The following is a 14,564-nucleotide window of genomic DNA, read 5'->3' on the forward strand; positions in this document are numbered from 1 at the left end:
TGAAGCTCCCAACCGCTCCTTTTTTTTCTCTTTTTTTATTTTATTCTGGGCCAGCTTTAACTCTGGCTCTAGCTCTGAGGCTTCCGCTGGTTTGTTTGCGTTCTATAATCGAAACAATGTATAACTCCAGCTCTGAGATCCCGGGGTTTTGTTTAGCTTCTATATTTGTTACAAAGTTTCAAACTGCCAGCTCAGAGGCCGGCAGCGCAGGCGGGGAACGTTGGAGTCCTCCTTCACTGCAGCAAGCAAGCCTCATGTTCGCTTCCAGCTGCCTGGCTGCCGGCTGCCATCTTGGCTGACAGTTAATTTGCATATACTCACTGATTAGCCAATGAAAAGGGTAGCGGTCGTACGCTAATTACCATGTTTCTCTTTTATTAGTGTAGATTGATTTCAGAGAAGAATGGAGGGGGAGAGAGAGAGATAGAAATATCAATGATGAGAGAGAATCATTGATCGGCTGCCTCCTGCACGCCCCACACTGGGGATTGAGCCCGCAACCTGGGCATGTGCCCCTACTGGGAATTGAACCCTGACCTTCTGGTTCACAGGTTGATGCTCAACCACCAATCCATGCCGGCCAGGTCCTAACCTTAACAAATTACCACACACTGGGTGCTCTTAGCAGCAGAAAGCTATCCTCTCACAGCTCTGGAGGACAGAGGTCTGAGATCAAGGTGTCCCCAGGCTGTGCTTTCTCTGAAGGCTGCTGTGTCTGCTACAGCTGGGCCTGTCCCCCCTGGTGTTGCCCTAAGTCCTGGACTTGTAGAACCTCCCTCCAACCTGTCCTCACATGGCCTTCCCCCTGAGAGTCTGTGTCGCCTCTTCTTACAAGGACACCAGTCAGATTAGAATAGCCCCCCCCCACACACACACACTTCATATGGCCTCACCTTAAATAACTCCATCTGCGAGGACCCTATGGCCAAATAAGGGCACATTCTGAGGCTCCGAGCAGGACGTGATGTGGAGGGGATACTCTCCAATCCAGCACATGCATGCTTCCCATTTACTGCTGAAAATCTCACATGTGTGGTAGAGACTACTCATGTCCCACTGTTAATGCTCCTATTTCAGCATGTACAGCCCCTGATGCTTACCCAGTTACCCAACATGAAGGCTCCGTTTCCTGAACTCCTTTGCTGCCAGGTGTGGCTGGGTGACAGTCCTGGCCAGGGAGATGTGGAAATAAACTCCATATGGCAGCTTGTGGGACCTTCCTCAGCAGCAGCTAGCTTGGTCACCTGCCCCTTTCTCCCCCTCTTCCCCCAGCTCGCTGACAGGACACAGGTGTTCCAGGTGGCTGTACACTGGGCCCCGAGGACCCAGACCCAGGGTATCCTGAGGCTGGCATAGCAGTGAGCTGGGAGCCTCGCGGCTTCCACGTGACTGTGGAGTTGTTAGGGGCAGACATCGAGTAGTGGGGACTAGCTATAGCTGTAAGAAGTATGAATCATGCTCTGTTAGTGGTGATTGTTCTGTTCTGATTAGAAGAAGCACATGCTGACCTGGCTGAGAGTTGTACGCCCGGGACATGGGAGTTAACCTGGGAATGCAGCCCATTCTCCTTTTTCGAGAACTGCCGATCGTCATGGAAAGATTCACCACCTTGTTGCTGAAACAATCCAGTCCCGAGACGCCCGTCCTTACCAATTCCCAGCCTGCACTGCCTGTAGCCTGCACCATTCCCGTGGCCTGCTCCCCATGCCCGTCACTCCTACTTCCCATGTAATCTCTGTCCTTCTACCCAGTATCAGCAGCTGGTTTATGGGGAAGAGCGGATTTTCATGGATGACCCGCTGCTCTCCCACACTGCCGGCCTTATTGGAATAAACTCGCGTATATGACTCAACCCTGACTCTGCCGATCTGGCTCAAGTAGTGACAGGCAGCCCGGACCCATTGGTTATCTGGCTTCAGAGTCATCGCCCAGCTCTGCAGCTAACACCTGGACGTTCCTGTTGGAGGTAAGCGACCACCCAGGGCGGCTGGGCTGCATGGAGACAGCGCTCCCGCTGGCCTGGAGGGTTCCTGCACCACCTGAGCTGGGCAGAGTGCAGGTGTGCCAGGAGCAGGAGGGGCTGTTGGGAGAAGATGCCCTTGAGGTCCCCATGGATCTCCAAGACTGACCTTCTGCTTTGGTCTTCATCTCCAGGCGGAGGAGAGATTCTGAGCCGACCACTTTGCCTGGTTAGATGACCCAGTCAGTCAAGAGTGTGGTCCACACCTGTGCCTCCCTCCTTGTGAGGAGACGGAAGGAAGCCAGGTAGGTAGGGGTGGGACCACGGGAAAGGAAGTAGAACCTGGAACCCAACGAGGCAGAGTTACTAAGGCACCCAACTGGGTGGGGAAGGAAGGGCACTCGGGAGAGAGGCATGAACTTTAAAATGTATGGATACTGCTGAGATCTCATGCAGATAACCAATCACAAGGCAGTAAGGCATATAAACCAATCCCAAGGATGTTGCCTTGGCAGAATTCTTTGAAAAGACCAATTAGGAGCTAGCAAGACTGCCCACCCCCTAAAGTAAAAGGCCCGCAGTTCCTCTCAGCCTCTCTCTTCTCCCAGGCAGCAATGGCTTCCTGACGTTCCTTCCTGTGTTGGGGGAGCCCACCCCTGCGTCCATGTGGCCTCCACACATGGACTATTAGACTTTCATTAGCTTGGATACTGAACTACTCCCCCCTGTCACATGGAAAGGAGGCTCCAGACACCGGCCTGCACTTGGAACCCCAGCTACACCTTCTCCAGGACTGGCTTCTCCCAGTAAACTTTGGTTTCCTTAATTGGGGGGTGGGTGGTGGTAGTGGAAGGCCCTGGGTGGTTGGTGGATGGGCCTCGCCCCCTGGTTGAACTTCCGGTCAAGGGGACAATTTGCATATTAGCCTTTTATTGCATAGGGACTTGGGGACGGGAGCTTCAGGGAGCTGGAGAGAAAGCTGTGCTGCTTCAGTTTTAGCGAGGGCTCTTCCATTCAGCCCCGGGAGCCAGCCGCTTGGAGACATCATTCCGTCCCAAAAATAAAGTCATGAATCCTCCTCAAGTCCCTGAGGAGACAAAAAGACACACACATTAGCAACTAATGAGGACCTTCTGAGAACAAAGGGAGTTGAGCAGGAAGAGCTTTTACCACATGAACAAAGGCCTAATTAAGCATAGCTGCTCAGCCCGACCAGTGTGGCTCAGTGGTTGAGCAGCGGGCTCTGAACCAGGAGGTCAAGGTTCGATTCCCCGTCAAGGCACATGCCTGGTTTTCAAGCCCAATCCCTAGTGTGGGGCCTGCGGGAGGCAGCAGATCAATGATTCTCTCTCATCGTTGATGTTTCCATCACTCCCTCTCCTTTCCTCTCTAAAATCAATAAAGATATATATTGTTAAAAACAGGTGCTCTTAATACTAGGGGCATTCACATCACAGGGGCTGGGCTATAGTTTGTTACTAAGGAAGCCCTAGCAACCGAATGCAGTCATTCTCTGTCTCCTCAGTCTTCTGATGGCCACACTCATACACATTCATGACCACTTGTGTTCGGTTTAATAACATTTGGTTAATGTGGTGAGATGGGAGGACCAAGGAGGGGGGAGCACCTTTGCTGGGGGAGAGCGAGGCACTGAGGGGTGGAGGGAGGGAGGGTCGGGGTGGGGAGGCACCTGAAGGAGCAGAGAGGCCCAGACTCAGGTGAAGGTTGTGGGAGGTAAGGGGGGGAGGGGGGAGGAAACCCATACCCGAGGATTTCATCAAGCTTCTCCTGCAGACGACCATAATTTCGACGCACATTCTTCCAATACGTGAACTGCCATCCCCCGTTGTACACAAAGTTATCCCAACAGTATTTAAAATCTGCAGCAAAGAGGGGAGAGAGCAGGCAGGTCTGGCCTAGGAGCCTTTCTCTCCTGAGCCTCCCCTGGGCAACCCACTCAGGGCCCAGTTTCCTCCTTGCCAGTGTCTTCACTCCTGCCTCAGTTTCCCAAGTCCCCCTGCCACTCACTCTCCCCGGGTGCCTCTACCTGCCCCCGCTCCCCCATTCCTGCCCAGCTCCCTTTGCTCTCACCCTCTGGAGCCATCATGGCCACCTTGGCCCCTGTAGCAACCAGATCTTGAAGCCCCTGCTCATCTTCGTCCTCACACAAGTAGAGGCGGGCGGCGGAGATGCTCAGGTCCACGTTCTCGTTCTCATTCAGGAAGTCAGCCACCTGCTCTGCACACTCGAAGCAGGGGCTCCAGGATATGTACCAGGTGACATGGTATTGCGCATCAGGACACCGAATCTCATCAGGAAACAGAACCTTCTCATGGAACCATTCTATGAAGCAGAGTTCTGCGTGGCCAGGATACAACTGGGAGAAACGGAGAGAGGGTGGGGGGACCCTCGTAACAAAGCAGGCATGTGACAGAGCAGGCATGTGACAGGACTGGGGGTGGGCACCAGGGGACAGGGAGCAATCGTCTCAGGGTCATGTTGTTGATTGATTTATCCCCTTTTTATTTTTTAAAAAATATGTTTTTATTGATTTTTATTTCTTAAAATATATTTTTATTGATTTCAGAACGGAAGGGTGAGAGGGATAAAATGTCAATGGTGAGAGAGAATCATTGATCGGCTGTCTCCTGCACGACCCCCACTGGGGATTGAGCCCACAACCTGGGCATGTACCCTTGACCTGAATCAAACTCAGGACCCTTCCGTCCGCAGGCTGATGCTCTATCCACTGAGCCAAACAAGTGAGGGCTATTTTTATTGATTTTTAGAGAGAGGAAGGGAAAAGGAGAGATAGAAACACTGATGAGAGAGAAGCATGGAACAGCTGCCTCCTGCACACCCCCCTCTGGAGATCAAACCTGCAACCAGGGCATGTGCCCTGAATGGAATCTAACCAGTGACCTCTTGGTCCAGGGGTCGATGCTCAACCACTGAGCGTCACCAGTGGAGCGATTCATCCCTTTGTAAACTCCTCCCCTCCCTATCTCATGGAGAACTTTTATATTAACTACTAGAGGACAGATGCATGAAAATTCGTGCAAGAGTAGGCCTTACTTCCCCTGGCTGCCGGCACCGGCTTCCCTCCTCCGGCCCCTGGCAGGCACCGGGACCGGGTGGCTTTGCCCAGCCCCGGCTTCGTCCGGAAGGACATCAGGAATGGTGTCCAGAAGGACGTCTGGTCTAATTAACATATTACCCTTTTATTATTACAGATATGTTGAAACAATATCTTAGATATATTTCAAAGTACGTTATCAACATTAAATTGAGCGATTTCTCTGAAAATTTGACCCCTGGGTACTAGAAAAGGTTAAATGACCTGAGTGACCCTGATTACACTCCCATGGGAAAGTCCTGCCCAGTGACACCTCGTCCACCCCCTAAGGGCTCCGAGTAGTCTGCACTTTGGGTGGAGAAGGGAGGGCTGGCGTGTGCTGGACACTGCAGAGGAGACCTTAGTGCTTGGCCCAGAGCGGGCAGGAAGCAGGCAGGAAGTGGGTGTGGGTTCTCCTCTGGGGGATCCCACATCCTGGGCCTGGAAGAGGGAGTGGGTAGCTGGGGGAGGACCTAGCCAGCAGAGCACTTCCTAGGGCCCCATAAGGCACTGGTGCACAGCAGCCCCAACTGTCCTAGACCCTCTTTCTTTTTTTTTCTTTTTTGCAATCAGCATTTTAATAACAAAGATACTATTTTTAACATGGTCACGTATACTTGGCTAAGTCCAGATTTTAAAAACCATAAGTATCTAGCCCAACAGTTGGACCATACAGTTTTGTACAGAACATTCCATAGGTCAACAGAAAATGCATTTCAGCACAAAAAATATTTAAAGAGAATCTCTAAGCACCATTTTATTTCTGCAAAACAGATATATATCTTGTACTGATTAAATATCTACAAGTGCTGCCCTAGCTGGTTTGGCTCAGTGGATAGAGCATCAGCCTGTGGACTGAAGGACCCCAGGTTAGATTCTGGTCAAGGGCATATGCCCGGGTTGCGGGCTCGATCCCCGGTAGGGGGTGGGCAGGAGGCAGCCTATCAATGATACTCTCTCATCATTGATGTTTCTATCTCTCTCTCCCTTCCTCTCTGAAATCAATAAAAATATATTCAATATCTACAAGTCCTTTTCCTTTACAAAAATACGTATATTCTTGATAGACTGAGTCATTAACAATGACCTGGTCATCTTTCATTTCGATTTGAATGATTCATAAGCTAAATCTTACAACCACAAAAAGGTTTTTTATTTGCATTAAAATGTTACCACTTTTGACAAAAAAAAGCTTAAAATATTTTATCTTTCACAGGAAAATCAGCAATACAACTGTACACTGTACTCTACGGTGGCTTTTTTTTTAACGTGAGGGCTCCTCTACCAAACTCTGATGCTCGCCGGGGCTGCCCCCCTCGAGGACGCAGCAGGGCCCGGGCTCCCTCACGGGCACGTGTCGTGGACCACAGCTTGATAAGGACACCTAGGCCCCACTCTCGTTCTAAAGAACACAGCAAAAGAAAACTGACCCCAAACACAGGAGGCTGGTCCCTTTACATTCCACTGTGCCGAACCCCTGCTCCCGTGGACCGAGGTGCGTCTGTGGATAAATAATGTTTGCTAACTCTACTGTTGCCCAGAAACATTGACTCTTCATTTGTACTAGATTCGTTTCTTATTCCAGGAAGCCCTGGAAGATGGAAGAAAACTAGACCCAGCGTGTAACAGACGTCAGTTGCACTTGGTTCTAGTTTTAAAGGTAATGAACCTTGAAAAGCTGCTGAACAATGTCTCAGAGCTGGCTCCTAGGGAAAGGGGCGTAACAGATACACAGACACCTTTAAATGAGCATTTAAAATTAAATTATTTTTAAGTGTAATGTCGTAACTTTCTGAAAAGGAAGTGCTCAAGCATTTTAAGTGTTTGAAAGCACAGAAAAAGACGAAGAAGAAAACACACGATAAGTGACAACTACATTACTGGGAAGAGAATCACTTTTCAATTATTGGGAAAATGCCATTGCTGTACGGAAAAAATGGTGAAAACCTTGTAATGTGTATTTAAGTACATTTTAATGAGATTTCATTCTCATGTTTTCCCATCAAAACTCAGCTGAACTAGGTCTGTCAAGTCAATCCAGCGTTAGTTGGTTATTTTGTGCTTTCAAAGGTTTCAGAGTCTCCAGTATATTTAATATTTTCCAACCCTTCATATGCCAGATCTGGCAGACATGCTATGTCCCTTACTGTGTATGTGTGTGTGTGCGCGCGCATCTCATTTATAACTAGAGGCCTGGTGCACAAATTCATGCACAGGTGGGGTCCGGCCAGTCCACCACCAATCGTAGTGAGGGGTGCTGATCAGAGCAGGGCTTGCCAAAGGGAGGGGCTGTGGGTGGTTGGCCGGCCCACCCCCAATTAGGGTGTGGGGGAGCTGATCAGAGCCATAGTGTGCATCAAAGCAACTGGTCGTTCCGGCGTTCAGGTCGCTTGGCTTTTATATATATAGACTAGAGGTCTGGTGCACTTATTCGTGCACTGGTGCTGGGGTGAGTCCTGGGAGGATCGGCCTACTGAGGGGGAGCTGCTCATCCCAGTCAGCCAAGCTCCGCTCCCACTGTTGAAGTGCACTGACCACCAGGGGGCAGTTCATGTATTAAGTGTTTGCCCCCTGGTAGTCATTGCACATCATAGTGACTGGTTGACTGGTCATTCTAGTCATTCTGCCATTTAGTCAGTGAGCTTTTATATATATAGACTAGAGGCCCGGTGCACAAAAATTTGTGCACTCGGGGGGGGGGGCCCCCAGCCCGGCCTGTGCCCTCTCGCAGTCTGGGACCCCTCAGGAGATAACGACCTGCTGGCTTAGGCCTGCTCCTGGGTGGCAGAGGGCACGCCCAATCCCTAGGTGCAGCCCCTGGTCAGGCTCAGAGCAGAGCCAATTGGGGAGTTGGTACGCTGCCCCGTCATGCACAGAGCAGGGCGGATCGGGAGGTTGCGATGCCACCCTCAGTCACGCTCAGGGTAGGGCCGATTGGGGGGTTGGGTTAATGATGTTTACTTTGAATTTATATTAGTTCACACAAACACTCCATCCATGCTTTTGTTCCGGCCCTCCGGTCCAGTTTAAGAACCCATTGTGGCCCTCGAGTCAAAAAGTTTGCCCACCCCTGATCTAGCCCAACAGTTCGACCATACAGTTTTGTAAACAACATTCCGTAGGTCAACAGAAAATGCATTTCAGCAAAAAAATATTTAAAGAGAATCTCTAAGCAGCATTTTATTTCTGCAAAACAGACATATATCTTGTACTGATTAAATATCTACAAGTGCGTTTCCTTTACAAAAATACATATATTCTTAATAGACTAAGTCATTAACAATGACCTGGTAATCTTTCACTTCAATTTGAATGATTCATAAGCTAAATCTTACAACCACAAAAAGGTTTTTTATTCGTATTAAGATGTTACCACTTTCGACAAAAAAAAGCTTAAAATATTTTATATTTCAAAGGAAAATCAGCAACACAACTGTACACTGTACTCTACAATGGTTTTGTTTAACGTGAGGGCTACTCTACAACACTGGTGCTCGCTGGTGCTGCCCGACGCGAGGGCGCAGCAGGACCCGGCTCCCTCACGGGCGCGTGTCGTGGACCACAGCTTCATAAGGACACTTAGGCCCCCACCCCATCCTAAGGAACACAGCAAAAGAAAACTGACCCCAGACAATAGAGGCTGATCGCATTACATTTTCAATGTGCCGAACCCCCTGCTCCAGTGGACTGACATGCGTCTGTGGATAAATAATCTGTTTACTAACTCTACTGTTGCCCAGAAACATATAATCTTCATTTGTACTACATTAGTTTCTTATTCCATGAAGCTCTGGAAGATGGAATAAAACTAGACCCAGCATTTAACAGACATCAGTTGCACTTGATTCTAGGTTTAAAGGTAAAGAACATTAAAAAGCATTGCTGAACAATGTCTCAGTGCTGGCTCCCAGGAAAGGGGCATAAGAGGTACACAGACACATTTTAATGAGCATTTAAAATTATTTTTAAGTTTAATTTCATAACTTTCTGAAAAGGAAGTGCTCAAGCATTTTAAGTGTTTGAAAGCAAAGTAAAAGACTAAGAAGTAAACACACTATATGTGACTACATTACACTGGGAAGAGAATCACTTTTAAATTATTGGGAAAATGCCATTGTTGTAGGGAAAAAAAGGTGAAAACCTTGTAATGCATATTTAAGTACATTTTAACGAACTTTCAATCTCATGTTTTTCCATCAAAACACAGCTGAACTAGGTCCATCAAGTCAGTCCAGCATTGGTTGGTTATTTTGTGCTTTCCAAGGGTTTCAGAGTCTCTAGTATATTTAATATTTTTCAACCTGTCATATGTCAGATCTGGCAGACATGCTATGTTCCTTACTGTGTGTGTGTCATTTATAATACCGTTTCACGTTTTTTGTGGTTCTAATCCAGGTATTTAAAGTTATGGCAAACACATTCATTTTTGCAATTCTCCTACAACCAACATCTTGAGTATCAAGCTTAGCCTGTGGGAAATTCCTTATGATAAACCACAGTACATAATAGAGGCTTACGTACAGCCTATCAGAGAGACTTCAGGATGCGAGCATTAACTCTGAGGTGGCCCACAGCCTGAGCTCCCAAGGAGAATGGTGTAAGAAGAGTGCTTACTTTGATGTATGTATGATCTAGATCTGAGACCCATTTTGCTAATTTGGCTGAGTGGCTGAATTCTACTAACAGTAGAGCAATCACTGAGAAACAGGACAGGGAGGTGAAACAGGCCTTTATGAAAATTTTGCTTTTGAATATGGAAAAAGCATTTATGTATGTGAGTCCAATCAAATGTCCTCTTTTCTATACACATAAGCCTATCAGCACTTTTACCCAAGCCTAGATGCTCTTTCCTCCAAGATGGTTTGCAGTCCCTGGAAGAGGTGGCGACTGAGGGCCAGCAGGTTCAATAGACTCTAGTGACTAGAGGAGGCCTCGTGGATAAGTTCAAATGCCATGTCTATGGCAGCGGTCACCAACCTTTCAGACCTCACGGGCCATCAGTGGTCCACAGACCACCCGTTGGTGACTGCTGGTCTATGGCGATTTGGGAGGGTCAGGCAGGGGCATCCAGGGCTAAAACACAGGACAGTGTTGTGGGAAGAAGCCTCTGGCATTTTCCATATTATCATCTCCCCACATCCTTCCCTGGCTTAGCTCCTGCCTCTGATGACAGCATCGTGGGGCACATACCTGGTTTCGAAAGACACCATTTTGATAGTCAAGAACTGAGCCATCCTCCCATCTTTCCACTTCAAAGCAGAGGAAGGTAGACTTACACCCATGGCCATCTAGGTTTTTGAAGTTGGAGTTGAAGGTCTTGGGATACATTCTTCTCATTGGGTTGCAGTGGGCAAGAGAGAAAACAGACAATTCAGTGTTCCTAGGAGTTTCACCCATCCGGTGACTCCTGAACACACCCCATGGACACCCTGGGCACCCTGCCTCCCAGTAACCCCTGCCTTCAGCTGGGGGAGAGCAGGAGAGCAGGGGCTGCAGAGACAGTGGGGCGAGTGGGGGGGCTCCTGTCCTCTTCCTTAGGGCCCGGCTCTGCAGCTTCGAACAATACACGCCAAACTCCCTACCCCCAGTCATTTGAATACAAAAATGAGTAATAAAACTGTCTCCACCCCCAAACATTAGATTTTCATATTAAGGTGCAATTCATGATTGACCTTTCACCTATGCATGTTTATTATTATCATTTAATGTCAGGCTAACACCTAAATTCACAGGCTCTGGCTACTGTTCTAAGAGCTCCTTGTATCTGAACTCCTCTATTCCTCCCCAAATCCAGCCTCACCCCATTTTACAGAGGAGGGAACGGGACACAGAGAGGGGAGTAGCCTGCCCAAGTCACAGGGCTGCTGAGTGACAGAGCCGGTCCCTTGCCCAGGCAAAGCCATGTCCAGCCCTTGCATGAGGTCAGCTGGCTGCGGGGCCCTATTGGCTGAGAGGCTTTTCTCGCTCATTGTAAACAGCGATTCCCCCACCGGTGGGCGCACTATAAACGCGAGGGCGGGGATGCCTCTGGGCACAGCCTGACTTTGCTCTTCTGCTCACAGTGCCGGCACCTTGGGAGAGAGGATTCCCCTTCCTGCTCAGCGAGCTCCTCTCAGTCTGTGTGGATAACGGGGTCAGTAGCACAGAAAGTGGATCCAAGTGCTTCAAGCCAAATGCCCCCAGTGCTCCACTCATCCTTAAGTGCAAGTCTCATGGCCAAGAGGGCACAGGAAAGGCCACAGAGCAGCAGCCCCACGGGCAGGGAGGGGACAGCCAGCCCACAACTGGCAGACTGAGAGGAGGACCAGGTGGACAACAGGCCTGGGCGAGGGGCAGGAGGGGCCATTCAGAAGCAACTGTGGGGGCTTCCCCAGGAGACGGCAAAGCCCCCAGGGAGTGGGACCTGCAGAGAAGGTCCCAGAGCGGGAGAGAAGCCAGGCTAGACCAGGGGGAGGACAAGGCTGAGGACAGAGACACCTCAGGCCCCCAAGTAGAAAGGGCTGCAGAGAAGGACAGAGTGGGGGCAGTACCTGGGCCAGGGCACCGCAGTGAAGTCTTGGTTCCCTTGCTGCTGCATTGCCCTTGGTCCCGGAGCTGGCGCTGCTGCACGTCTGCTCACAGGCCCAGGTTTTCGGAAAGTTCCTGGATGGAGAACCTTCCTGCCTTCTCAGCTGAGGCCCCACTTCCTTCCTGTTTTGGCTGCAGGGGTGGGCGGGGCCTGGGGTGTGATCTTCCTCAGCCTCAGACCCACCTTCCCTCCTCCTCTGGAGCCCTCCCTGTGACAGAGCTGACCTCTGCTGGAGACAGGCTCCTCCGTGCAGCAGGACCCAGGCTTCTGGCAAAAGGAAAGGGAAAGTGATGATGGCAGGGAGAGGGGATGGGACAGGCCCTGCTCCCCTGGGAGGGCCAGGCTGGAGCCCTTCCCACACCACCCTGCACCCAGCCCAAGCCTGAGCCCAGTGCATGCTCTCCACCTGCCTCCTGTTGAATGATGGGAAAGTGTGGACCTTGGATCAGGGACAGATGTGCATTGAGTTCCTCGTTCTGGGCTTGGTCCTCTGCTTGGGTCCCTCTGCCTTCACAGGGTGGGGAGGACACCGCTGGCAGGCTCCTGTCCCTCTTGCTCTAGGAGAGCTTTCAGACAAGCTGGATAGTGACCCTTGTCAGTTCCATTGCAAATGCTTTCTTTCAATGTGTGGCTAGGCTCTCGCTTCATGAAGTCTTTCCAGGTATAGATGTCTTAATTTTTAAGGTTTTCAAATGTATTAGTTTTGTCATATATGTATATGACATGACATAGGCATGTCATTTTTTATTTTGTATTGGATAGCCAATGCAAGGACATTTAATGACTTTCCTTCAATGTCATTTTGTCCTACTGATGTGCAATGCCACAACCTTTAGTGTGTGTGTGCGTGTGTGTGTGTGTGTGTGTGTGTGTGTGTATAGGTTGTCTCTGACTCTCTCATATGCTCCATTGCCTCACCTGTCCATGCCTGAGCGACTACCACACTGATCTTCCAGGGCTTCAGCGTAGATCCAATATCTGGTATGCCCATCCACCTTAGCTTCACCTTTGAAGTTGTATTGGCTTTGTACAGATCTACATGAATTTATGCGCAAAAGTTCCTTAAAATATGTTTTATAAATTGATTTCAAAAATAGGAAGGAAGGGGGAGAGAGAGAAAAAAAACATCAATGATGAGAGAATCATTCATTGGCTGCTTCCTGCATACCATCTACTGGGAAAAGATCCCAGAACCTGGGCAAGTGCCCATGCATGAACCTCCTGGTTCACGGGTCCATGCTCAATCAATGAGCCAAACCAAGCTGAGTGATGGACAAACTTTTCGTGTTTCATGTGATACCCTATCATCAATGTGTAGAGCAACCTTGGCAGGCATAGATGTCTCTGAGGCCCTGAGACTTTCCATCCATGAACATGGGATATATCTCCATTTCTATGGGCCTTCTTTTATGTTCTCAGTGAGTCTGAAATGAAGTTAAAGGGGAAGCTGGGAGGGAAGGAAAGAGGCAGCCATGAGGGCAAAGAAGAGTAAAGGGAGCACAGAGAGGAAGAAACAGGATCAAAAAGAAGATATACCACTCTGGGCAGATGGAGGGAAGCAAAGCAGGGAGGAGAGAGGACAGAATGGAGGGAGGGAAGGGGCAGAAAGTGAGGGTGTGAATCCGGGCTCAACCTTGTCTCCCTGCAACCTTGGGAAAAGGGAAAAAGAACTTGGCCTCAGCAATATAGTGCTCAGTAGTCATTCCCTGCTGTGAGAATTGGTGCAGTCTGGACAAGCTTGGGGATGAAAGGGGCTTTGCTCAGGTCCTGAGACACGGTGAGTCTGCACCAAAAGGTAGAGGTTAATTTAAAGCAAAGGGAATGGAGGCCCCTCTCAATACGTCCTGCTCACTAGGGCATGGTGGCGTCACTTCTGGGACTGGCATTCTCCCTGGGACACCTGCAGCAGGGGCGGGAGGAGACACAGAAATGAGGGCAGCAGCCCACAGGACATGTGGGAGTCCTGGGGAGAGGCCAGGCGAGGCACAGGGTCAGGAGACAGGAGGAACACCCAGGGGGCAGAGGAGGAGCTGGTAGAGGATAGGGAAGGAGTCCCCATCAGGGGAGGCAGGAGGAGGAGACAGGAGCAGGGGCCAGCCCTGTCCTGGGTCTCAGCCTCGACCACCTTTGAGACCTCTAAGTCCTCTTGTCACCACTTCTTCGCAACACCAGGCTGCACATGGTGTGAGCAGAAACTGCTGGAGGACGGGAGGATTATTTGAAAATTGATTGATTTATTGAACCAGAGACTCCCCTTCTTCTTTATAATCACCTCATCCTTTGTTGGAGACTAACTATCTTCTTTGTTAGACGTTGTCCCAAATGCCCAACATTTAACTGTCACCACAGCCCCGAGGTCAGTCACTGTTACTCTCCATGTGTTACAGTGAGGAATCCAAGAGGCAGCCTGTTCCCTCTGCCACACCACAGGGTCTCCACAGGAGTGAAACACCACTGGAACCTGACTTCTGGGCTGCCCATCAGCTGCCCTTCCTGGTCGGTCCCTGCTATTGTCCACGGAAAGGATGTACAGGCTTGAAAGTTCTGTGGTTGGACCAGTCCACTCTCTGCCCCCTGGGACTGAGGCATGATGAGGGGAGGTGGGCCACCATCTGACGCTTGGAGGGGACCAGCTGAGAAGACAACCCCCCAGAGCTGAGTTGGGGGTGGGTGTGGGGGTTGGGGCCCTATTCCAATAGCGTCACTGAGCAGCTGAGCCAGGCCCACACTGTCCTCCTCCTCCCACAGGTCTTGTCCTGGGAAACAAGCTGACTTTCAGCCCCTCCATGGCGGCCACAGTCCCCTGACAACCCAGCCTTCTGTCCTGGATCTCATTCCTGCCCCTTGTCTCCCACCATTGGCCCCCAGCCCTGCTTTGCCCCACCCCACCCCACCCCATCCCACCCCACCACCCCACCCAA

At 50.1% G+C, this 14,564-nt stretch overlaps 1 protein-coding gene across 1 annotated transcript in view; it reads right to left on the reverse strand.

Moving 5' to 3' along the window:
* Positions 1-2,871: 2,871 nt before the first annotated feature.
* LOC102253539 overlaps positions 2,872-14,564 on the reverse strand; it is a 17,128-nt gene continuing 5,435 nt past the window's right edge. Inside the window, exons 6-12 of the mRNA XM_005878701.2 lie at positions 13,515-13,543; positions 12,562-12,678; positions 11,606-11,741; positions 10,266-10,404; positions 4,052-4,337; positions 3,726-3,840; positions 2,872-3,047 (exon numbers count right to left, since the gene is read on the reverse strand). Coding sequence (XP_005878763.2) covers positions 3,005-3,047; positions 3,726-3,840; positions 4,052-4,337; positions 10,266-10,404; positions 11,606-11,741; positions 12,562-12,678; positions 13,515-13,543 — 865 coding nt within the window. The 3' untranslated portion in view covers positions 2,872-3,004. The remainder of the gene's footprint in view (positions 3,048-3,725; positions 3,841-4,051; positions 4,338-10,265; positions 10,405-11,605; positions 11,742-12,561; positions 12,679-13,514; positions 13,544-14,564) is intronic.

The sequence above is a fragment of the Myotis brandtii genome, unplaced genomic scaffold (genome assembly GCF_000412655.1).
Source record: "Myotis brandtii unplaced genomic scaffold, ASM41265v1 scaffold572, whole genome shotgun sequence".
Classification (NCBI taxonomy): Eukaryota; Metazoa; Chordata; class Mammalia; order Chiroptera; family Vespertilionidae; genus Myotis; species Myotis brandtii.